Genomic DNA, 26,235 nt, shown 5'->3' with positions numbered 1-26,235 from the left:
TGTCCCACGTTTTACTTATTCCCTCATGATTTATGTAGACAGCTCCCTTAGCTCATAAATGCTTCTGAGGGCAGGACCATGTCTTTTTTTTTTTTTTTTTAATTCACAGTGTAGCTTCCTAACATCACATTTTCCGTGTAATGGATATGTAAACGCTAAAGTGCAATGCAAAGAGGATAGCAACTATGAATTATTATGACTATCTAGTAATGACCAGATGACAGGCTCTAGATTTTCATACCTTCACTCCCTTTTTCAGCTTCCTGGAACTATTTGAATAATAAACAGGACAGAATCATTTGTCTCCTTAAAAATAGTGGGCCTCATAAAGCAAGGCCCTTTTATGATTTTCTTCTTCCAAATAGTTGGTAAAATTCGGATATTTCTTGCATTCTCCTTGCCCCATAACAGATGTCACTTTTTTTAAAAAGAGATTTTATTTATTTATTCATGAGAGACACAGTGAGAAAGGCAGACACATAGGCAGAAGGAGAAGCAGGCTCCCTGTGGGGAGCCTGATGTGGGACTTGATCCCAGGACCCCTGGGATCACGCCCTGAGCCAAAGGCAGATGCTCAACCACTGAGCCACCCAGGGGTCCCCAGATGTCACTTTAAATCGTGAAATGTCTTCTTAATGAGTTCCAAAGGATAGATTACAACTGATTTTGAGAATCATTTCAATCAGGGTCCTGGTAGGAAATACATGACACACACTTAAGTCAGCTAATTTGAAGAGACTTCAGTAATGAGACTCTACGGGGTGTAGGCAGAGCTTCTCTGAAAAACCACAGGGGATGGTGTAGTGCCCAGTGCTAGGAACCAGGTTTCCATCTTGAGGGCTGAAGAAGAGTGGGGCAGAGGAAGTAGGGGGAGTTACCAGAAGCTGGGGGAGAAAAGGACTGTGTCAAAGGGCTGAGAGTAATAGTTGAGGGTCCAGAATTGTCCACAGAAACCCACAAACTGGAGGAGGATACCAAGAGCAAGAGATCCTGTGAAGGAGCCTGTTAATAGGGTCCACATAGGACAGAGTAAGGTGTCAGCCAGATCTGGAAAGGCAGAGGTGGATGATACCATCTACCTTTTAAAATTATTCTTTGTATTCATGGTGGCCTTAAAAGAGAAAAATTTGTCCAGTAACTCTAAATAGGTAGTTTTCTAAAATGCTTTTCAGAAAAAAATCAGTGGCCAAGAGAGACACCACCCAGCCACATCTAATTACCAAGCCCTTTTGATTCTACCTCCAAAAATTGTCTTAAGGGGATCCCTCAGTGGCTTAGCTGTTAAGCACCTGCCTTCGGCCCAAGGCATGATCTGGAGACCCGGGATCGAGTCCCATGTCAGACTCCCTGGGTGGAGCCTGCTTCTCTCTCTGCCTCTGCGTGTGTGTGTGTCTCATGAATAAATAAAATCTTACAAAAAAAAAGAAATTGTCTCCTTGGGCAGCCCCGGTGGCGCAGCGGTTTGGCTCCGCCTGCAGCCTGGGGTGTGATCCTGGAGACCCGGGATCGAGTCCCACATCAGGCTCCCTGTGTGGAGCCTGCTTCTCCCTCTGCCTGTGTCTCTGCCTCTCTCTCTCTGTGTCTAGGACTAAATAAATAAAATCTTAAAAAAAAAAAAAGTGACTCCTTCCCTTCATTGCACTGCCTCTCCCCTTGCAGACCATGTCATCAGTGCCCTTAGCTATAGTGTTGCCACCTGTCTTCCCTGTCCCTGCAAAATGCAGCTGGCAGGCCATGTGAAAAAAATAAGCCTGAGTGTCAGTCTTCAGTGCCTTCTGATTGTCATCCCTAGCCACCACTTTTCATTCCCTAACCTGCATATGATAAACTTACGCCTTCAGCATCCACAGGAGATCCTCTGGATCTCCCCTCAAATGTCAGTCTCTGACTGCCTAGCCTAACACGGGACTAGACTAGGTCCCGTGTTTTCTGTTCCCTCTTGCTGTACGTAACAGTAATCCACATTTTCACCTTAGTATTGTCATTACCTGCCTGACTGCCTGCACTCACCTCCACCATGGGACTAGGGAGTGGAAACTTACCACTCTACCCAGTACCTCCATTCTATCTTGTGATTGCAAACTATTCTCATTTGGAGCTGGATTCATGGGAAGTGGAAGTCCATTTGCAACTAGCTTTTTTAGTTCAGAATGTTAACATTCTTGACATTCTGGCCTTGAGTTTTTCAGAGGCCTAGATCCTTATGCACTGTCAGTGATTAGCTCAGTGACTGACATTGGTTTTTGGTGTGGTGTTGTGTTTTTGTTTTTTTCTTTCAGTTATATTTTCTGAGGTGGCTCTTGTGTCACAAGACCACCGTAAATCAGTTGACTCTGGTTCACATCTTGAATCAATAAGGCCTTAGGTGAAATTTAATAAATTATTGTCATTAATTTTTTGGACTGAGGTGAGGGTGGGGGTGTTGGGAGTTCCTGTCTCCTGTTGTATTTATTATGGTGAAGCAGCAGGAAGTAGGTCTCTGAGGATGGAATGGGTGAATGGGAGCAGGTTTGCCATCCTTAGAAAACAGTAGCTCCTGTGCTCTGGCCTCTCCTTGTTTATTTTGTTTGGTTCTTAGAGGAGAGGGTTGTAGAAATTGACCCAAGATTGAAAGCCTTCTGTTGTCAGTAAAGAGTATGGCAAAGACAGTATCTTTTATAAATATATATTGTTAAAGTTAGAGATTATTTTGGTCACTTTCAGTTGGGAAGTTCTGATACTGTTAGTAAAGGTTTTACTTTTCTTTTTTTTTTTTTTTTTAATTTTTATTTATTTATGATAGTCACAGAGAGAGAGAGAGAGGCAGAGACACAGGCAGAGGGAGAAGCAGGCTCCATGCACCGGGAGCCCGATGTGGGATTCGATCCCGAGTCTCCAGGATCGCGCCCTGGGCCAAAGGCAAGCGCCAAACCGCTGCGCCACCGAGGGATCCCCAAGGTTTTACTTTTCAACTTAAGGAAGTTTAACCAGTCATTTAGTTAATGGCAACTAAGTGTGACCAAGAGAAAAACCCATCCTCCATTTGGTTGATAGCAAGTTGAGAAGTGTGCCATGTTGCTTCCATTCACAGCTCTGCCTGAGCTGGGCAGAGCTAAAGTTGCAGACAAAGAGTGTAACCTAGTTCACACTTGATCCAAGAAGTTTTCCTGTGTCCCCTAAATTGGACTCAGGTCTTTGTCTTCAGTGTTTGGAACCCAGATATCGTCTGTTAAGTTGGCATTTACCGTAGCACCCATTATCACCTCCTCCCCAGCATTTTTCTCCCTGTGTTGCACCTAGCAATTTACTAAACTCCAAGCTTCTTGGAAAGTGTATCCATTGCATCCTCAGATCACCTAGCTCAGGGCTTGGTACTCTTGTGACATAGTACTTGCCTGATACAGGCCATCATATGATTGCTGAATTTGCAAATGCACAGAATTTTCTCTCTTGAAACTCCTGGTATCTATCTCTGTCCCTCCCCTTTCCCCCAGCTCTCCTAAGCCCCTGAAGTTGAAATTCTAACATTCTAACTGCATTTTATCCTTCTGTTTGAGCAGTCAGCTACACCAATGTAATATGTCTTCTATGAGTCATAAAACACAAAAGACAGTTATTTTGAATGGAAACTCTTGGTACCCCTTTGGTAGAATGAGTTTATTTTGGGGTATTGCCTGTGCATTTAGGTTTCACTGCCTCCAGATTTATCTGGGTGGAGTAATAGCACATAAGTGTGAACTACCTTCCTGTTTTGTTAAAATGTCATGAACAGCTTTTCTCAATGACAACTGAACCTTTACTGGTTGATGAAAGTATCTCATTTGGTTTTTAAGTACTTAACTGTTTCTCAGAGAAGGAGAAATACATAATTTGATTAGTCTTCTTAATTGTTCATCTTCTTACACGTATAAATATTAAAAAGAAAGTCTTCTTACGTTTAAAAAAATGCACACATAGTCCTGAGCTGTTAATATAATCATTTTGTGTATACACAGTGTGTGTCTAATCATTTTTCTGTCTACATCAACTTAACTACCATTCAGTGGAAGCATAGAAAAGTCCAAGGCCTAGGGACACCTAGGTGGCTCAGTTGGTTGAATGAATGACTTCTGGTATCAGCTCAGGTCATGATCTTGGGGTTGAGCAGCCTCCTCCTCCTGGTCTCCATGCTCAGTGCAGAGTCTTCTTGTCTCTCTCCTTTCCCCTCTGCTCCTCCCACCCCCTGCTCATGCTTGCTCTCAAAATCTTTTTGAAAAATCAATTAAGGCAACTGCCCTTCTGCCCACGGGTCCTGTCCCATACTTTAATAAAACTACCATTTAAAAAAAATGAAAGTTTGGGCAGCCCCGGTGGCTCAGCGGTTTAGCACCACCTTCAGTCCAGGGTGTGATCGTGGAGACCCAGGATCGAGTCCCGTGTCAGGCTTCCTGCATGGAGCTTGTTTCTCCTTTCTCTCTCTCTCTCTCTCTCTCTCTCTCTCTCTCTCTCTCTCTCTCTCATGAATAAATAAATAAAATCTTTAAAAAAATTTCAAGATCATCTGGGCTTTTTTTTTTCTTTTAAGATTTTATTTATTTGAGAGAGAACAAGAGAGAGCACGGGCATAAGCACGAGCAGGGTGAAAGGCAGGAGAAGCAGACTCCCCGCTGAGCCGGGGGCCGGATGCAGGACTGATCCCAGGACCCCAGGACCACCACCTGAGCCAAAGGCAGACGCTTAACCCCTGAGCCCCCCAGGTGCTGCGCCTCCCACTTTTTAAAGATTTATTTACCTGAGCGAAAGACAGAGAACTGGGGAAAGGGCAGAGGGAGAGGGAGAAACAAACTCCCCCTAAACATAGAGCTTGATGTGGGGCTCCATCCCACGACCCCAAGAACATGAACTGAGCCTAAGTCAGACAGTTATCAACTGAGCCACCCCAGACACCGCTTCCAGGCTGTCTTTTGTTAAAAATTTTGCTGGAGGGCAGCCCCGGTGGCTCAGCGGTTTAGTGCTGCCTTCAGCCCAGGGCATGATCCTGGGGTCCTGGGATCGAGTCCCACGTCAGGCTTCCTCCATGGAGCCTGCTTCTTCCTCCGCCTGTGTCTCTCCCTGTGTCTCTCATAAATAAATAGATAGAGAGATAGTCTTTTTTAAAAAAAATTTTTTGCTGGAAGAGTTTTAGCTATAAAGTAATACTCTGCAAGTCAGAAGTCAAACATGCCGACTGAAACGGGCATCTCTGCATTCCAGGAAGTGCTCCCCTACTGGGAGGCATTAGTATGAACAGTGTAGGCGCTACCTCCCGTTGCTCTGATCTACCCAAGTCATCTGCTTTTATCCATTTCATACTGAAATTTCCCTCACCTACCTACGCACCCCCACCTTATGTCTTTTTATCTAGGGGAAAGTAAAAGCAGGTAGTCTTGTGAAAAGGATTCCCCCTTTTGAGGTACTTTCTCCACATGTAAGTCTTTGGGCAGTGGTAGTCATGTTGCAGCAAGACTAACTGCCTATTCTATTACTTGCTTTACTTTGCCTCTTCCTCCTTGGAGAAACAAACTCTTATGAGAATCTTCTTTCTAGGTTCTATTTAAGAGGCTATTGTTTTTCATCAAGGAGTCTGATGGTGTGTAATCTATGCTGCTCCTACCATTGATCTTAGATCCAGCTAGTTCTGGGATATAGTGTACATCCCTTAGAACACAGCCCCTATATTTAAGTCAATTCCTCAAAATATGCTAGATACCATTCTGAGTGTGGGGACCACAGATGACAATTGGGCATGGAACCCGCTTCAGGATGTTTGCAGTTTAATTTAGGAGAGGGCCAAAGCACACCAGTAGTACACAGTACAAAGTGTAGCGGTAGACAAGATGTCATAAGGGATTATGTTATGCTGACCATGATGCTCCATTAAATATTATAAAAGTGAAACAGAAGATTTGACTAAGGTGATTGTAAACTCTGAACTGAATCTTGAGAGCTTATCAAATAGATAAGAGGACATTCCAGGTAGAGGGAAAACTTGGAAGTCCATAGTATGTTGGTGAGTTGACTTCTTTACTGAACTAACGTGTCCGTTTAGAAAACTAGCAGGTAAGAAAGTAGATAAGTGGGTGTTGTAAGAAGGCAGGTAAGTAGATGTTGGCTGAATTATAAAAACTGGAACGCCAGACTAAGAACAGTTTGGGTCTGTAGGAAACTACTCAGTACTTTCTAAAGAGAAAACCAGTGACGTTTCAGCTGATTTGGGGCATTAAACAGATTGAGGTCAAACTAGTTCAACCTTAATGTTCAGGCATTTGGTCCCCCTCAGCCCACTGATTCACTGCTGTACCCCTTTCAAACTGATTCCTGTTGATAGCAGCTGCTAAGAGAGTACAGAAATGTAGCTTGAGGGATCCCTGGGTGGCGCAGCGGTTCGGCGCCTGCCTTTGGCCCAGGGCGTGATCCTGGAGACCCGGGATCGAATCCCACATTGTGCTCCCGGTGCATGGAGCCTGCTTCTCCCTCTGCCTGTGTCTCTGCCTCTCTCTGTGCCTATCATGAATAAAAAAAAAAAAAAAGAAAGAAATGTAGCTTGAGCAACAAGGAAGAAAATACCCTTTCTGAGATACAACTGGTTCATATTCAGATGGCAGTAGTGATAAGTGATTTTTACCACTGAAGATTTTGAGAGCTTGTGGTTTTTTCCCTCCTCCTCTCGTTCTTTTTCTTTCTTTTCCTTTTAAAATAGTTTTAGGGGCGAGGGGGTGCCTAGCTGACTTGGTGGAACATGCCACTCTTGATCTTGGGGTCTTGAGTTAGAGCCCCACATTGGGTGTGGAGACTATTTTAAATAGATATATTTTTTCAAAAATAGAATTGTTTAGGGACTCCTGGGTAGCTCAGCGGTTGAGCATCTGCCTTCAGCTCAGGGTGTGATCCCAGGTCTGGGGATCGAGTCCCTCATCAGACTCCCTGAGAGGAGCCCGCTTCTCCCTCTATGTCTCTGCCTCTCTGTGTCCCTCATGAATAAATAAAAATCTTTTAAAAATAAATAAAAGTATTTAAAGGCCAAAACCTAACCCCTTTCACCAAACATCACTAGTGGTCAGAAGATAGACTTAACTAACAATGCTCATTGGATTTCTTTACTTTGATAGATGATATCCTCTCAAAATAACATGGGACGCCTGGTGGCTCAGCAGTTGAACATCTGCCTTCAGCTCAGGGCATGATCCCGGGGTCCTAGGATTGAGTCCCACATCAGGCTCCCCACGGGGAGCCTGCCTCTCCCTCTGCCTGTGTCTCTGCCACTCTCTCTCTGTATCTCTATGAATAAATAAATAAAATCTTAAAAAAAAAAGATTTTATTTATTCATGAGAGACCTAGAGAGAGGGGCAGAGACACAGACAGAGGGAGAAGCAGGCTCCATGCAGAGAGCCTGACGTGGGACTCGATCCAGGGTCTCCAGGATCACGCCCTGGGCTGCAGCCAGCGCTAAACCGCTGTGCCACCAGGGCTGCCCCCCGCCCTTTAAAAAAAAAAAAAAAAGGACGCCTGGGTGGCTCAGCAGTTAAGCATCTGACTTTGGCTCAGGGTATGATCCTGGAGTCCCAGGATTGAGTCCCACATCGGGCTCCCTGCATGAAGCCTGCTTCTCCCTCTGCCTGTGTCTCTGCCTCTGTGTGTGTGTGTGTGTGTGTGTGTGTGTGTGTGTGTGTATGTATGATGAATAAATACATCTTAAAAAACAAACAAAAAAACAAAAAACCAAACATTAAAAAGTCAAGGATTTCAGACTCCTGGATCCCCAAAGAAATGAATCTTCTGGAAAGATCCATCTTAAATGGAACTAAAAAAGCATTTTCATGGCACAGATGTACTTTTGCTGAGAGAGATCATCACCATAAGGTAAAAAACCCTCTTGTTTTGATATTGTTACATGAATACTTTTTTTTTAATGAATAGACTGTCTTTAAACCATTTAATGTTATTATTTTAAGTAAGCTGTCCTCCCAGCTTGGGGGCTTGAACTCACCACCCTGAGATCTGGAGTCACATGCTCTACTGACTGAGCCAGCCAAGTGTCCCTCTTTAAAACATTTAATGAAACAGTATAATTTCGATGTTCACACACAAATTCATAAATCTGCTAAAATTGGGAGAGGTTTAAAACCTCATAAATGTATTTCACTTCTTAATGTTCTGGTGTCTAAGGGCCAGCTGCTTGTCAAGTGTCTTGACTGGGCCAGAGGTGCTTGGCAAATCTCAACTGAGCTGTATAGTCCTTCAGCCTGGAGACTTGGCCAGGAAGCGTGAACTTTGAGAATTGTTGCTCTCTGTGCGCTTGGGTAAACACTTGAAGGTTTCTGTGGGACCAGGAACCTTTATTATTTATTAAACTGCCTTTAAATTGGGCATCTCATCGTTAAAATGAGAATAGCTTATCTACAGTGTGGGTGTTTTTCATGATTTGGCATGCTGTAGAGAAAGCAGCACAACCAAGATGTTTTTCACGTTGAGCAAAACCTGTAACAGACGGAGGTGGTGATTGTAAAGCACTTATCTAAAGTGTTAGTGGTGAATCAGTGCAGTCTGAGCCCGAATCAGTAATCCACGCTAAGGGAGTCTTAAAGTTGAAGACTAATAGTCTCCAATAAAATATATAACAGCTGAAGATAACAGATTTTAAGTGGCTGTCAGTGCAGTTACCCTAGCCAGGGCCCTGGTCACATTTTTTTAAGGGTTCAAGTCTTTAAACAGTGTGTGTGTTCTCTCTTTTCTAAGAACTTGGAATTAATATGCTAGGATCACCAAATTCTTAATCTGTCTTCATGTCATGGCAGGATTTCAGTATTTTTCCTGTGGGATTGATTGACCTTGAAGAGCAGGAGAAACTCACTGGCTTATGTTGAATTTCTCTAATGCAGGGATCACATAAAAGTGGCATGTAAGGGGGGGTATGTATAAGAGCCTAAATGTGTCATTGTGCCGATCTTTCATGTGTGAATGCCCTTACACAAGTTGCTTTACAAATTGATAAAATTTTGGATTGGCCTACTCCATAAACTGTACTGCATACTTAATATTATTATTATTATTTTTTTGCCAACATCCCAGTTGACATTTTTTATTTTATTATTTTTTTAAGATTTTATTTATTTCTTTAGAGAGAGCACGAGTGAGGGGAGGGGCAAAAGGAGAGGTAGAAGCACACTCCCCTCTGAGCGTGGAGCCTGATGCAAGACTGGATCCCAGGACCCCAAGATCATGACCTGAGCTAAAGTCAGATGTTTACCCAACTGAGCCACCCAGGCGCCCCATACACACACACTTACTTACTTACTTACTTACTTATTATTTATTTATTTATTTATTTATTTATTTATTTATTTATTTATTTATTTATTTATTTATTTTTAATGATTTCTCAGGGTCCTGGGATCAAGCCCCACAACGGGCTCCCTGCTCAGCGGGGAGTCTGCTGCTCCCTCTCCCTCCCTGCCTCGCTTGTGTTCTCACTCCCTCAAATAAATAAAATCTTTATTATTTTGTAAATATTTTATTCATTTATTCATGAGAGACACAGAAAAGCAGAGACATAGAGGGTGAAGTAGGTTCCCCATGGGGAGCCTGATGTGGGACTTGATCCTAAGACCCCGGGATCATGACCTGAGCCAAAGGCAGATGCTCAACCACTGAGCCACCCAGGTGCCCCAATAAATAAAATCTTTTGAAAAATAAAAATCATGGTTTCTGGGGCACCTGAGTGGGTTCAGTGGGTTAAGCCACCAAGTCTTGATTTCGATTCAGGTCATAATCTTGGGGTTGTGAACTCAAGCCCTGCATCAGGCTCTGCACTGGGTTTAGAACCTGCTTGGGATTCTTTCTCCTCCTCTCCCCCACTACCCCTGCTCTTCAGAAACATCATTTCTTTTGTTTATTTATTCTGAATAACTGAATATGTTCAGCAAAAGAATAGTCCCATAATTCAAATAACGATCTAATAAACTAGCAATTTATAAACAAAATATTTACCTACCATTTTCCTAAAAGATACCTTTTCCATAGTTTGTGCAGAAAATTAAGTACAGATCGTATCTCCCAGGATAGGAGAAGAGACAAAAAAAGGAATTAGCTTTTGTAATCCTGGAAATCTGCATTTAAAACCTTTTTTGAAATAAGCCTAGAGTCTCTTACTTGTATGTTTTCAGAATAAAACAAGAATCTCGGTCATCTTCATATGTATGCTGTTGGTGCCCATGATCATGAATCTGTACTGATTGCTACACTGCACATCACATTTTCTCATATAATCATCTCAGTAGCCCTGGGAGGTGTAGCTCTTACCACCACTTTTTAGGTGGAAAAACCAAAATTTAGACAATGGTCAATTGCTCAGGGTCACTTAGTTCACTGGTAAAATTGGAATTTGAACTCACGTGTTTGGCCCCCTCAATCCTAGGGATCCTTGGGGGGCTAAATCTTTGACCTTTATTGTGTTTTGTTAAACCATTTAGAAAGCTTTGACTTTATATTGGTATAAATGGAAATTTGCATTGCTTTAAGAATGGTCTCAGATTGGGGATGCCTGGTTGGCTCAGCGGTTGAACATCTGCCTCTGGCTCAGGGTGTGATCCCAGGATCCAGGATGGAGTCCCGCATCCAGCTCCTTGCATGGAGCCTGTTTCTCCCTCTGCCTGTGTCTCTGCCTCCCCACCCCCCACCCCCGTCTCTCGTGAATAAATAAATAAAATCTTAAAAAAGAAAATTGTATGATATAGAAAAGTAGAATCACATGGTAAAGAAAGTTTTATTTTTTTTTGCAAGAAGAAAAAGTCACTGAAACTTGTCATTTCCTCCTTTCATAATCTCATCTCTTGATCAGTTTGCTTCCGTTAAATGGGAGTGTCTTATATAGCTATGAAGTCCTAATTTGAGGGAATATGAGGGTTGGAATAGAACTTGCAGCCATGGGGTAAAACCTAAAAACATCGCTTTAGGTTTTCAAGATTGAAGATTTGGCTGTAAAACGCCACCATCTATTCGTTTGGTGGAATGGATGAGTGAGTGTACCTTCCATTGTGGGGAGTGGTGAGAGGAGTACTTCCTCATTCTCAGAACTCTGATGAGGCTTTTTAAATTTTGTGTGAAGGGCGTGGGTATTCATGTCAGTCCATAGGAAAGTGAACACTGTCCCTGTAGGTGCAGACTCATCCACAAGTGGTTCTGGTCCCCTTCTCTGCTCTACCTTGGACTCACTTAGGTTTTGTGTCCTTTGCTGTTTAAGCATTTAGACATTTGGATAAAATTTTTTTTTAAGATTTTATTTATTTATTCATAGAGACACAGAGAGAGAGAGGCAGAGGGAGAAGCAGGCTTCATGCAGGGAACCCGACGTGGGACTCGATCCTGGGTCTCCAGGATCACACCTCAGGCTGCAGGCGGCGCTAAACCGCTGCGCCACGGGGGCTGCCCTGGATAAAACTTAATTTGGAAATATCTGTTAAGTCATCTGAGCCACAGGGCTTGCATGTCATGCTGTTGTATGAGTGGAGCTGCTGGGCAGAAAGACGTGGTCCCTGACTCCCAGAGTGGCCCCAACTAGCAGGATCACTCTTTCTCTTGTGCCAAAAATTCTGACTTTCTGGCAAAATGATATTCTAGATACTAGAATGTTTCAGAGAACCAACATTTGAATTATTCACATGCATTAAAAATAAGTGCATTAATTCCATATTTCCCTGTCTTCCTGAGGAGAAAAGCATACTAAACACCAAGTAATACTTTTGTTCTGCAGAAAACCATAGTTCTAAATTGGTGCCAAATCTGCAAGTTGTCCCATAAATTATTTTATTAGGGGGAATATTTTTAGGGGGCTTGCTTCTATCTTAGTAAAGGTGATAGGTATGTGCAGCTGTATGAACTAGTATGTAATAACACAGCCTATTCTGCAAAGTTATTGGTCACAAATTAAAACTGGTCTTTTCCAGGTGGTTACATTACTCTGTTTTGATGCCCAGATGGGCCTAAGTTACTTGTCAGCCTGACTCTACTCTGTCTTCCAAGAAATCTTTAGAGTAAGATATATAACGCACCATTTTGGGGAATTTTAAAGACATTTTGAAAAACTCTTTTTTTTTTTTTTTTTTTTTAATTTATGATAGTCACACACAGAGAGAGGCAGAGACACAGGCAGAGGGAGAAGCAGGCTCCATGCATCGGGAGCCCGATGTGGGATTCGATCCCGGGTCTCCAGGATCGCGCCCTGGGCCAAAGACAGGCGCCAAACCGCTGCGCCACCCAGGGATCCCCTGAAAAACTCTTCTTAATAAGCCTACAGGTTTGTTGCTGTTTTAGGATAATGCTTTAGGAGGTGATTACTAGGCCACATTCTTCTTTTTGGTAGATAACAGAATACTGTCCTAGAATCTAGAATTCAGAGGTGGCTTTTATACTATTCCTGTTCTGTTCCTTTTACTCTTCTGCAGTATCATGAGCCTAGCCTATCCATGTAACTCACAAGGAGCAGTTGGGGATCTACAAATCTGTGTGTAATTCACCAGCTCATAACCTTGGGTGGTCATGTCACATTTGTAGAGAATCTTTTCATTCTTGAGAATACAGTGTTTAAGTTTTATGGTCTCTGGGTCTTCCCCCTGAATTGGGCTGGTTGTTGTCCTTCCAGCATTCCCTGACTCAAACACGTTGTGGCCTTAAGGGTGAGTGGAGTAGGAAATGCCGTGCTTTTTGATTAAAATATGTTTTGTGCATGAGGACACGTGGATGATGCATGTAAACAGCAGCCTGATACACCTGTTTGGTGGCTGACCCAGGATTGGATTCCTGTGATTCTGAAGGTGGACCAGAGGAGCTCTAGAGAAGTCTTAAAAGTCTCTCTGTTCTGCCTCTCTCCCAGAGAGCAAGCTTATTTCATCCTTGTGGGGCTCCCTTCATTCTCCAGCATCAGTGCTTGCTGTTTTCCACAAACTATTATTTTCCTGTCATTCTCCCGTCTACTTTCCTACTGAGGGGTTACTGCTAGGTACTCAGGGGGTCAGACTCTCATTTTCAGAGACCATTTATTTCACTTTTTAATTTTAACTGTAAGAGTTGATTTATTGCTGTTTGAAGTTATTTGAAGTCTTGAATCCATGTAACTGACCATACTTCAAATAACCCTTTTTAAGAACAAACGTAAATGGCAACATAATTGTCTTAGTGGCTACCTTTTTAAGAGTGTGAAAAGGAAATTATTTGATTCTCCCCTCCCCTTATTTCTTTTCAGGTTTTGAATGAAGAATGTGATCAGAACTGGTACAAGGCAGAGCTCAACGGGAAAGATGGCTTCATTCCCAAGAATTACATAGAAATGAAACCACATCCGTAAGTTGAACTCTACTGGTCTTCCAAGAGTCAGACCCATCTGCTTATTCCAAATAATATTTTTATTTTATTTTATAATGTCTTTTAAATTGAGATCCTTCGGAGAGTTGTCACACCTTTTACTCTGTCTTCCTAGAGAATTAATAAAGCATGTGGATTTTGCATGTCAGTAGTAGTATATGATGATAATACTCCACGCCCAGCGCAGAGGCCGTTGCAGGGCTTGATCTCAGGACCCTGAGATCATGACTTGAGCTGAAATCAAGAGTTGGATGCTTAACTGACTCAGCTATCCAGGTGCCCAATCGTATGTTTAGATTGATAATGCTTGCTGATGATCTTTAATGAAGCAATTGTTTCGTTTAAAACAATAGTTTACCTACGAGGGGATCCCTGGGTGGCTCAGTGGTTTAGTGCCTGCCTTTGGCCCAGGGCGCAATCCTGGAGTCCCGGAATCAAGTCCCATGTCAGGCTCCCGGCAGGGAGCCTGCTTCTCCCTCCTCCTGTGTCTCTGCCCCTCCCCTCCCTCCCTCTCTCCCTCCCTCCCTCCCTCTCCTCTCTCTCCTCCTCTCTCTCTCTCAAATAAATAAATAAATAAATAAATAAATATCTTTAAAAAAGTTTACCTACGATTACATAATAATAATAATAACAATATATATGTTTTGGATCGATAATAGCTGTCATTGATCCTCAGATAATAAAACAACAGAAATACCGTTCCTTGATTGTTTTCCCTAAAACCCTTGAGGCCAGATCTGTTTCATAATTCTCCATTTTTTGAGTTTTAGAAAGTGTACTTATCACATGGTTTTGTTAATATGTTTGATTGCCCTGAGGGACTATATCTTAATGATCTTTGTATCCCTAGAGCACAGTGCTTGGCAGTATAATAGGTTCCCAGTAAATGCTTATTATAATCCCTATCCTTGCCTACTGCTTAGTGTTCCCACTTCAGAGGAAACAAAATCATCTACCCCAGGCTGTTGAGAGTAATGAACTTTTTTTTCCCCCTCCCTCGGAACATGCCCTCCTCCACCCAGTTTTTATTGATCGGTGACATGGCTGGACCTTGGGAGCCCTTACAGACCTCTGTCCTCCCACCCTTAGCAGGCCCTGCTTCTCCTTCAGAAGCAGTCCTTCCATCCCTTGCACATCAGGGGGAACTGAGGCTCAGTGCTTAGGCTAGAATGCCATTGAGACACAGAGGAGCAGCAGATTCTGTCTACTTAATTTAACACAAATGGTAAATAAGACCTTTAGATGACTTGACCCACCTTGAGTGACAGCCCATTTGTCCCTGTCTTCATTGTCATTGCTCTCATGTGTGTCTGTCATCCCCCATCACCCCTCCAAGCCACCAGAACAGAGATCTTAACCACATCTTATCCTACACAGAGCTCAAAGGGGCCTTCAATCATCTATTTCATTCCTTTTTTTATCTTAAAAATTAGGAAAGCTGCTGGTATTTTTATTTCAATGACAGTAATTTATGAATCTGATTCTCATTATAAAAGACAATATAGAAAACCACAGAGTAATATAGGAGTCATTGGCAATTAAATATCAGCGAAATGCTAGCCTTTTTCTTTTTTTTTTTTTTTAAAGTAGGCGTAAGGGATGCCTGGGTGGCTCAGCGGTTGATCCCAGTCCCGGGATCGAGTCCCACTTTGGGCTTCCTGCATGGAGCCTGCTTCTCCCTCTGCCTGTGTCTCTGCCTCTCTCTGTCTCTCATGAATAAATAAATAAAATCTTTAAAAAAAATAAAAATAAAGTAGGCATAAAAAAATCTTAAAAGGTGTATGTGGCAGAGGTTCCTAGACCCCTATCAGTGGATTGATAATCCCCCTCATTTGAAGTCCCTGTAACATTAGTTTTGGAGTTTACACACAACCATGCCCAGGTTACTAAAATGTAGGCACACATGGTGATAACCAAGAAACTCCAAAAGATGAACCAAGACTAGTACAGATGTCCTGGGAAGTATACTAAGCACAGCTTTGCATTCATGTGGTCATTTAGTGTCCATGTTTGCTTTGGGGGCTGTGTGGGCTTTTCACAGACAGCATCATTGAATGTACTCCATGGGAGAAGCAGTTGGATAGTGGATACTTAGAGTGGGAGTGACGCCAGATATTCTATATACATCTATTCCATCAGTCTGTCCTCAGAGTACATCAAGAGTTGGCTAAACTGTGTAAAGGGCCAGATAATAAATATTTTAAACTTTGAGGACTATATGCAATCTCTGTCATTTCACATATTCTTTTGAAGTTTTTAAAATAACCCTTTTTTTTTTTAAAGATTTATTTTTATTTTATGATAGAGAGAGACAGGCAGAGGGAGAAGCAGGCTCCATGCCAGGAGCCCGACATGGGACTTGATCCCGGGACTCAGGATCGTGCCCTGGGCCAAAGGCACGCACGAAACTGCTGAGCCACCCAGGGATCCCCCTTAAAATAACCCTTAAAAATTTGTACAAGTCTTGGATTGTGGGCCATACAAAAACTGGGCATATTTGGGCTGAGGGCCATAGTTGCCTGTCTTCTGTACTTGATCCAGTGATAGGAAAATCAGCTTCAGGGAACACCTGGGTGGCTCAGCAGTTTGGTGCTTGCTTTCAGCTCAGGGCGTGATCCTGGGGTCCCCGGATCGAGTCCCACTTTGGGCTTCCTACATGGAGCCTGCTTCTCCCTCTGCCTGTGTGTGTCTCTCTCATGAATAAGTAAATAAAATCTTTAAAAAAAGGAAAATCAGCTTGTTTCCTTTTCATATTTCTAGGCTGAAAGAGAATTTAGAACATAATACTATAATTTCTATATTCAGTAAAATACCAGTGGCTCTAAACCTTTGTTTTCCTTCAGATTGTTTGAAGTGACATAAGCCTTTCGAATCCACCTTGAGAAAACACAGGAAAGGCCTCTGTCCCCGGAAAGCAGAGTTTCTGCCCCAGTTGCCCAATTGTTGAGTTAGCCCTTAAGGAAACTCCTTCTCCTGCCTAGTGCTTTTAAAAGATCTACTCTAAAGAACTCTGGAATAGTAATTGATCGGGAAACATCCAGGAGGACAGCCTCCATGGTGGTGGTTTTTGCAGAGTCTAGTTGAAAGGCAGGGAGGGAGTGTTCTCTGCTGAAAGCTCAGAAACAGGAAACCGTATTGCTGAAAAGACCATGGCCATGGGCCTGTGCAGTGGTTGGCCTTGCAGCACACATCATGTTCCGGGACTGCTCTGTGACTGGACATCCATAAGTACAGCATCCGTGTCCCTCCCATAGTGGTGAGAGAGTACAGAGCACTAAGCCCCCCTTCCCTCTCTCCTCAATCCTTCCTCTCCCCCTATCTTTAGTTTTTTTTTTTTTTAAATTTTTTTTTTTAATTTATTTATGATAGTCACACAGAGAGAGAGAGAGAGAGAGAGAGAGAGGCAGAGACACAGGCAGAGGGAGAAGCAGGCTCCATGCACCGGCAGCCCGACGTGGGATTCGATCCCGGGTCTCCAGGATCGCGCCCTGGGCCAAAGGCAGGCGCCAAACCGCTGCGCCACCCAGGGGTCCCTCTATCTTTAGTTTTTGTTAGGAAGAGGGAAGTCTCCAGTGCAGTACAACCTAATACAGCTTTCGAGGTAACCAGTTAAACACAAACTAGGAAACGATTGTTGGCTAGTGTTGCAACACAGATTGTTGGGCGTACTGGGGATAGGTCCAGATATGTGCTTTTCACACTGAGTGCATATGGATGGGAGCCTGTGGAATGTAGTGAAGATTTAAAATGGAAAACGAGCCACCTCCTCCACTGGCTTTTTCCTTTGCTATTTGTGTTGTAGTACAAACCCATCTTTTAAAGATTTTAAAAATTTTGACCTTAACCATGTAGTTACACCTGAGTATCACTATTTAAAATGTCTTGGGGGGATCCCTGGGTGGCGCAGCGGTTTGGCGCCTGCCTTTGGCCCAGGGCGCGATCCTGGAGACCCGGGATCAAATCCCACGTCGGGCTCCCAGCGCATGGAGCCTGCTTCTCCCTCTGCCTGTGTCTCTGCCTGCCTGCCTGCCTCTCTCTCTCTCTCTCTCTCTCTCTCTGACTATCATAAATAATAAAATAAAAATAAATAAATAAATAAATAAATAAATAAATAAATAAATAAAATAAAATAAAATAAAATAAAATAAAATAAAATAAAATAAAATAAAATGTCTTGGGATCCCTGGATGGCTCAAGCGGTTTAGTGCCTGCCTTTGGCCCAGGGTGTGGTCCTGGAGTCCCGGGATCGAGTCCCACATCGGGCTCCCTGCATGGAGCCTGTTTCTCTCTGCCTGTGTCTCTGCCTCTCTCTGTGTCTCTCATGAATAAATAAATAAAATCCTTTTTTAAAAATTTAAAAAATTTAAAAAAATGTCTTAAGTGAGAGCACTTGCTATTCTTCAGATGGCGTGATACCCCTTATGTTGTGGAATATCCTCAAGAGAAAGAGGGACATTAAAAAAAAAAAACAAAACCTTTATTTATTCATGAGAGATAGATACAGAGAGAGAGGCAGAGACACAGGCAGAGAGGGAGAAGCAGGCTCCAGGCAGGGAACCCGATGTGGGACTCAATCCCAGGTCTCCAGGATCACACCCTGGGCCAAAGGCAGGTGCGAAACTGCTGAGCCACCCAGGTGTCCCAGGACAGAATTTAATAAAAATGGAAGCAGATACAAAAGAAGTCTTTAATAAAATGGTCTCCAGCTAATTTTCTATTTTTCACCCTAGGTGTAAGGGGTGTGTTTACTTTGTAAAAATTCCAATTTAGAATACTTTATTTCACTTCAGTTTATCTTTATTCATTGAAAATAAAATAAGTTCATCTTAAGCTGGAGGCTAGAAGACCCTACAGCCGCATCTCTGTGTGTGTACATCAGAAGCAGAGGCCTAAAATCAGAGCGCAGAACTGCCAACACTTGCTGCCTCTGGGGAGTTTAAGGGAAGTCTTGCTTTTTATTTTTACTTCACAAACATCTAGGCTATTTTTTTAAATTCATATTCATTACTTTAAAGTAGGGGAAAAGAAAGGAAAATACCTGCTTGGTGGGAAAATCTTGGGGCTTAAGAGGAAGAGAGGGTGGCTGACTTTACCCCACCCCAGACTGATCCCTACTGCCTGCAAGTCCATCACAAGCTTGAAAGCACTAGAGTTTAAAATAGAAAATAGTTAAATGGTTTTAGAAGAGTCAGCTGTCCTTTCATAGTTGGAGATGACTCTGTTGTATTAATATGTAATTTCTCTCGTGTGGCCTGACTTCCAGGCACTGGAGGGTTTACCAGTGAGTTATTTGTAGAAGCTAGAAGCTAGATCCTGGCAGCTACTCAGCAGCCTGGCATTGTAGTACTCAACGTGAGAAAGACACAAGAAGGTAGATTTAGGGATGTTTAAAGATTAATCCAATTAATGGCAGCTTCCGATAGGATCTTCCTAGCAGCTCACATCTTTCTGTTTCAGAAAGGCATCGAGAGGAGTCCCAGCCTCTGTGATAGTAGGTAGAGGCTGCTCTCTTAGCCAAACCTCTTTGCCTTGGGCTGTTACAAGAAGTAGCCCTGTCTCCAGTTTCTGGGCCTTCCAGTTTCCTACCTCCATTTCCCTTAATCCCATTGTAGCCAAAGGTTTGACCTTGTCAAATGGCTGCGAGAAGAGGCCTGTCCCTCCTTCTGTGATTCTTCCGGTACTTCATATTGATAGACCTGGGCTTTCCCCAGTGCCCTGCTGATGAGTCAGTAGGGTGCGCGGTGGGCTTTGACCTAGGAGGCCTATCTTTGTCTTCCTCTTTAGGAAGAGGTGGCCCATGATCATGCCTTGTGAGTCACTTTCTGGGGAGAGTAGGGTAGGGTAATGTCATTTGAAGGGAGATGGTCTGTGTCTCGAGGGAGAAGCTGACTGAATGGCTTTGTGGGGCATGTTGACACTGGAGGGTGAAGCAGGAGGCCCCTTCCTTTGGCAAGGAGTGTTCTGTTACTCACATTTCGGAGGCTGGATATCCCGTCTCTTTGTGGGGAAGCAGATGTTGACTGGCTTGTCTTCCTTCCTTAGGTGGTTTTTTGGCAAAATCCCCAGAGCCAAGGCAGAAGAAATGCTTAGCAAACAGCGGCATGACGGGGCCTTTCTCATCCGAGAGAGTGAGAGTGCCCCCGGGGACTTCTCCCTCTCTGTCAAGTAAGTGCTTCCCGCTCTGGTCCCTGGAGTCCTCTCCCTCCTCATCTGAAACATGAAGCCACAGGCCAGGTGTCTGGCTACACACACCAAAGATTGCCAACTGGTAGAGGGTTAGCCTAAACTGTATTTTATAAAGCAGAATAGTTTACATTAAAATAGTAATTCCTGACTCCTCAAAAATTAGTTCTACCAGTACTGAGTTTAGATTGCTCTGTGGAAACAGCCTTCAGTTGGTGAGTAGCAGCATGTTTTCCCTAATCCCCACTTTCTGCTGTGCCCTTTGCCTTGCACACAGCTCTTTGCTCGTTTGCCCTCTGTGGGATCTCACTCTGGTGGCGTGACTGCTCACCCTTGCAGCTGGCTCTGTTGTACCTTCAGCAGATGTCTGGCATAAATCCACCAACACCATCCTAGGCCTCTTCAACTCTTAAAGGTTATCACAAGGGTTTGAGGGTGTTTTGCTTTCCCCAGTGGTAAATTTAAATGTGAAAGGGAGCTGGTAAGCAAGGAATAGGGAAGACAGGGAGCTTTACCACCCTAGGAATCATTGAGAACATAAGTTGGAGCTTTGAGGATTTCATGCAAATTACTTCCCATCTCTGAAATAAGTATTTTTAATCAAATTGTCAAGGCCTTTCTAGTTAATATATTATCAGAGGAACCCCTCCCCTGTAAATCTTAAAAATCACTCCTATGACAGCATGATTAGGTTAAAAGCTCATATTACTGGGTGTTATATATAAGTGATGAATCACTAAATTCCTCCCCTATAAAACTAAGATTACATGTTAACTAACTAGAATTTAAATAAAAACTTGAAGGGGTTGGGTCTTAGATCACTGCTACTATAGATTACGTTATTTTTTCAATGAAGACCATAAGAGAGTTTGCCATTTACACACAATGTAAAGATTTTTCAGTGTCCAAAATTAACTGAATATCTTGTTTCATTTTAGGACCAGGATAGTGTTTTTGTTTTTTGGTTGTTTTTTTTGGTTTTTGTTTTTTGTTTTTTGGGGTTTTTTTAGTATAGTGTTTTTGAAATGTAGATTTAAACTTAATTTTTGTTTTTGTGGGGTTTTTTTCCCCTCTGTGAAGGTGTGGGAGGTGGCTTCAGGCCATATTCACAACACCACACAGATACATGTCCTGTATAAGTGAGTTTTTTAGTCCCAGCATGAAAAAGTCAAACTGGATCTAATTATTTTCAGAGTTTTCCTCTTTTAACAATGACTTTTTTTTTTTTTAAATAGACTTCATTTTTTTACAGTAGTTGTAGGTTCACAGCAAAACTGTGTGGCAGGTACAGTGGTTATCCCCAGGAACCCCCCCTTCCCAGCACACACAGCAACAGCGGCCTTCTGATGCACTCAGTTATAAACACATGTGAGTGAGGATCTAGGGAAAGAGTATCTTGAGGTAGAATTACTATCTTAATGCTTCTTGCTAATTTGTCTTTTGTCATCTGTTATCCTTACATTTTATACTGACCTGAGTAGAGGACAGTATAGAATGAGGAGTACAAGTAGTTAACTCACAGGTTAACTGAGTAATGGCCAAAGCCACCTTGGCAGGTAGTGTGCAGTGGAGGCCTTGATTATCACTAATCACTGCGCATGCTCATACAGTAGCTGCTGGCAAGCTCCCAAACCATTCCATTTTATCAAATAAAAACTTTAAAGAATCCGTGCAATTATTGTTCCAGAAATAAAATTTGAAACCGATGTCATTACTGCCTTTAACAACACAAACACTTTCTCAAAGGAGGTTCAAGAATCTACAGTCTTTAGAAGGTTTCTCTCATTTCAAGATGGGAGTCAGTGTTGAAAAACAACGTGGTGGTTGTTAACAGGTCACTGTCTGGGACCCATTACGCCTTATAAGAACCAAACCATTTGCATTGCACTAGAGGGAATAATCTTCTGGGGAATGTGCCCTCCTTCCTCACCACAGGCAGATTCTCAGGAAAAGCATCAGGAAAAGCTATATACCGGTCCTGGATGCCTGGGATCTCCTACTTGAAGCCCAGCGCTGCCACCTGCTGGGTTGTTTTTAATTTCCTTTCCCTTTAAGACTGAAGGAGAGGAAAGACTGTGTCCTTCATTTATAGATCTTCCTAGAGTACTGTTTGAGGGCTGAGCCCTGGTGTCTGTCCTGTGGACCCAGCAGTGAGCAGGACAGGCAAAGCCTCACTGGGCTGGTATAGCAGCCACATAACACTGTTCCCCGGGGGGTGGTCAGCACCCAGTTGTACTCCTGCTTCTGCAGGGCAATATAAGAGGAAGCATGTTACCAGGTGATCGAGAAACATCTTTGGGCACCCAGTGCCTCGGCCTCTTATATTTATTTTCCTACTATGTTGTTCTGAGACCTTTCACCTGTGAGTAGAACTAAGATTCCTAAATGGAAAACATAATCTACACTTCCCAATTACAGGAGAGTTGTTGAAAGTATGTCCAGTCCCTCCTCTCTCACTTTCCTACCCCACCTGTTCTCATCTTTAAATGTCCTGTAAAGTTTTAATGCTTTTTTTGCTTGAAAAGTAAATGAAGTCACACTCTTCCTTGAATAGGGCTGTTTGATTTGGCACAGCGCAGGGCATTTGGAGACATGCCATAGGTTAGGATATTCTTTTTTTATCTTACGAACATCTTCAGAAATAACCTGATGGACAATGTTTTCCTATATGGCAAGGATTCTTCCCGTTGTCACTGGTCGTCATCAGTCCCCTGGCAGGATCTCAGGGGCACTCAGCGTCCTGACTTTGCAGCCAGGGGATCGTGTTCTGCAGTCTGGGCCCCTCAGGCCATGAGAAGTGTTGCCAGAACTCTAGTTCTCAGAAGATGCCTCCTTGATGTGAGGAGCACCTAGCCCCCAGATAGCCAGGATGGAGCCCTCAGACCTGTTCTCGGTGTTCTCTGCCCCTCCAGGTTTGGAAATGATGTGCAGCACTTCAAGGTGCTCCGAGATGGAGCCGGGAAGTATTTCCTCTGGGTGGTGAAATTCAATTCTCTGAACGAGCTGGTCGATTATCACAGATCTACATCTGTCTCCAGAAACCAGCAGATATTCCTCCGGGACATAGAACAGGTGCCACAGGTAAGCCTCATAAGAGATTGGGATCAATTTTAGCAATTAAGAATAGCTCCTCAGACAGGCAGGTACCCTCTCAAAGGATTCTTTCTGGGGCTTCTGTGCCCATCATTCAAAATAGTACCTTTATTATTTTTTTAATTTTTAAAAAATATTTTATTTATTCCTGATAGACACAGAGAGAGGCAAAGACACAGGCAGAGGGAGAAGCAGGCTCTATGCAGGGAGCCTGATGTGGGACTCGATCCTGGGACTCCAGGATCACGCCCTGAGCCGAAGGTTGTGCTAAACCACTGAGCCACCCAGGCTGCCCCAAAATAGTATCTTTAGTTTGTGTCAGAGATGTGTAGTTTGAAACAAAATGGTTTGGCCTTTTCCAGAGGCGGCCTTTCGTGGCGGTGTGTTGCCAGTTACCACCTACGTCTCTGTAGAACATCTTTAACCCTCTGCAGTATTGTATCCCTGGAAGCAAGTGAGGAGGAAAACCCTGTTTGTGAGGGAGTGGAGTCCACACTCACTCCTGTATTCCTGTGGCCAAAGCCCCAGTCCTGTGTTATGGGGCGCACCACCTTATTTTAGTCAAGCTCTTGGCCTTTTGACTCTGAAACCTTAAGGACTTTATAAGCGATACACCGATGGGAACTAAAGCCTTTTCAAAGGCTTAGAGTTGTAAACCAGAGCCTGACTACTGGTTCCCAGGTTTTCTATGGGGTGGCAGTTCACGGGCTGCCGTGGAGGGCTGTGCCCTAGCATGTTCTAGCGTGTTGTGAGCCATGGTGAAAATACACTGCACCCACGTAGAGTAGACTTAGGACCTGTAAGGATAAACGGAGTTGGAGAAGTGGGAGGTTATCTCGGGAAACATGAAGAAGACAGCACATGTCTGTGGAGCCGGGTCCCACCTGGCAGGGGCTGCCCATGAGCAGAGACCTAGCGGGTGTTCTTTCCCTGCCTGTCTTCTACAGCAACCGACGTACGTCCAGGCCCTCTTTGACTTTGATCCCCAGGAGGATGGAGAGCTGGGATTCCGTCGGGGAGACTTTATCCACGTCATGGATAACTCAGACCCCAACTGGTGGAAAGGGGCCTGCCATGGGCAAACCGGCATGTTTCCCCGCAATTACGTCACCCCTGTGAACCGGAACGTCTAAGAATCAAAGAAGAGATTATTTAAAGAAAGTGAAAAATTTAAAACACATACAAAAGAATTAAACCCCCGAGCTGCCTTAACAGCAGCCCATGAGGGGAGCTCAGAACACCTGGCTGGGTCACCTGGTGACCCTCTCACTTTGGTTGGAACTTTGGGGGGGTGGGGGGGGCATTGGATATAAAAATGCCAAAACTTACCTATAAATTAAGAAAAGAGTTTTTATTACAAATTTTCACCGCTGCTCCTGTTTCTCCTTTGTCCTCTTTTTCATCCCTCTCCTCTTCTGTCCATCAGTGCATGACGTCTAATGCCACATATAGTCCTAGCTGATGCCAATAATAAAAGAAAAGAAACCAAGTGGGCTGGTATTTTCTCTATGCAAAATGTCTGTTGTAGTTGGAGTGACTGAAGGAAGGACAGCCGTGGCTGTGTTCCTCGTGCACACAGAGGAGAGGGCGGCTGGGCCGCGGCCCTCACTGGTCAGTGTCTGCCAGGCGTGGGGGGGCAGCCCCCGGCCGCAGGCATCTTGTGACAAAGCTGGAAGTGGAGCGGGGGCAAGAGGAAGGACTGTTACCCCTCATGGCTTCCTGAGAAAAGTCGAACTAAAAACCTTTGTCTCTTTTCTACATTGTTTTCCTTTCCAAATGGTATTATTGAGCATGTTGATTTTTCATAGTGCCTTTTTCCTTATTTCAAGAGTTGCTTATGAGTGGTGTTTTTTTTATTTGTTTTAAAATAAGTTAAAGACAGTCCAGAGCTTTCCAGCCAGTTTGTCTCCTGCTCTGTGTAAATAGTCCTCTCTGGGGGTGGGGGGAGCCGGGCTCCGGGCAGAGGAGCGGCTGCTACAGGCACAGGTGGAGGGTGCGGGAGGTCCGCCTCTTCTCAGCCATGAGTCTTTAAGGTTCAGCTTTAATATTTGTCAGCCCTCTGGAGTCTGCTGTGGCTGCCCCAGGGGTGCAGAGCCCCCATCTGCTGGGGAGGAAGGAGAAGTTCCAGCTCTTCCCACCTTGGACTGGATCTGGCTGCAGGGGGGTGGTCAGAGTCCTTGACCTTGTGATCCCAGCTGTTGTCTGCCCCTCCTCAGCTCCAGAGCCCCCCAGAGAAAAAATCCCTGGAGCCAGCAAGTTTCAAACAGGAAACCCAAGGAATTTAGACTGTCGCTCTGTGACTGTATCAGGTTATACCGTGTTCCAACACTGGGGTGGAAAATGAGAGCTTTCGTTTTTCTTGCTCTGAAAGTTAGAGGTATCTGTCCATGGCTTTCATCTTGTGTCGCCTGCCTGACCTGCCCAGGTGAGCACTAGGGCAGCATTCAAGAAGCAGCTGGGTTTCTGTGTCTCTGTTCCCAGTGGGCTGTGTTTCTAGCTGCTCCACCCTTCCCCCCAAGGAAATGTGTCCGTGAAGCAGGAACAGTTGGGGAAGAACAAGTGGGAAATGTAGGAAGGCCGAGGACATTGCAGAGCTCTCTCTGTCTGCCCTGTCAGCTGCTTGTCCCTCGTAGTGATGTGCCTGTGAACTTTCTCCACCCAATCCCCTGCCCGCAACAGAAACGGGGCTGCCCAGGAGTTGGTGACAGCCTTTGGGTTCTGAAGTGGTCGGTTGGAGTCTCCCCTGGACTCTGGTTATGGAGCCGGACTCAGCCTGGAGTACTCAGAAGCCCCGGAGGCAGCTGCTCTTCTGGACACAGCATCTGCCCCCCCCTGCTCCCTTTCTGGTAGCTTCTTTCCTCAGTGATGATAAAAGGAATCTCTGGCATTCTACACCTGGACCATTTGATTGTTTTATTTTGGAATTGGTGTATATCATGAAGCCTTGCTAAACTAAGTTTTGTGTGTATATATTTAAAAAAAAAAATCAGTGTTTAAATAAAAAGACCTATGTACTTAATCCTTTAACTCTGCGGATAGCATTTGGTAGGTAGTGATTAACTGTGAATAATAAACATACAATGAATTCTTCACTCTGTATCTCTTCTCTTTTTTATCCCCCCCCCCGCCCACCTTACTTAAAATAAAAACCTAAAAGCTATGTTGGGTGTCGGGGGACTCCTGTGTCATCTTTTCCCACCCCCCTAGCTTGTTGGGGAAGCATGTGGACCTTGCTGGGCCCCTGGAGTCGTGATGCCCACACTCAGCTGCTCATCAGAATCCCTGGGAGCTTGGTCACCATGGATGCCCAGCCACCACCCACAGGTGCTGCCAGATGGTGGCTGAGAGCACCGACAGGCATGCCTGGTGTTTCTGACAAACTATGGACCACACTTTGGAAACTCTGGTCTAGACCCAGCGCTTGCCCAGTCCTCATCCCTTCTTCCTGTTAAATAAAGGACAGAAGTGCAGGATGGTCTGTGTTGAAGCAATCTCCATGTGCCCAGTAGCTAAAGCATGTTTGTCTCCTCAGCTAGCTGCTGCAGGTGAGGCCAGGCCTAACCACAGCATACTGGCTGGCATAGACCAGAACAAGGAGTGTTTAG

General features: G+C 44.0%; 1 protein-coding gene across 1 annotated transcript in view; it reads left to right on the top strand.

Annotated features, from left to right (window-relative positions):
* GRB2 (growth factor receptor bound protein 2) overlaps positions 1-25,722 on the top strand; it is a 74,800-nt gene extending 49,078 nt beyond the window's left edge. The window contains exons 3-6 of the mRNA XM_055329034.1: positions 13,236-13,333; positions 19,397-19,519; positions 22,450-22,618; positions 23,578-25,722. Of these exons, the coding sequence (XP_055185009.1) occupies positions 13,236-13,333; positions 19,397-19,519; positions 22,450-22,618; positions 23,578-23,763 (576 nt within the window). The 3' untranslated portion in view covers positions 23,764-25,722. The remainder of the gene's footprint in view (positions 1-13,235; positions 13,334-19,396; positions 19,520-22,449; positions 22,619-23,577) is intronic.
* Positions 25,723-26,235: the final 513 nt, after the last annotated feature.

The sequence above is a fragment of the Nyctereutes procyonoides genome, unplaced genomic scaffold (genome assembly GCF_905146905.1).
Source record: "Nyctereutes procyonoides isolate TBG_1078 unplaced genomic scaffold, NYPRO_anot_genome, whole genome shotgun sequence".
In the NCBI taxonomy this organism is placed as follows: Eukaryota; Metazoa; Chordata; class Mammalia; order Carnivora; family Canidae; genus Nyctereutes; species Nyctereutes procyonoides.
The sequence above is the reverse complement of the archived record's forward strand: the minus strand, read 5'-3'. Positions and strand labels throughout refer to the sequence as shown.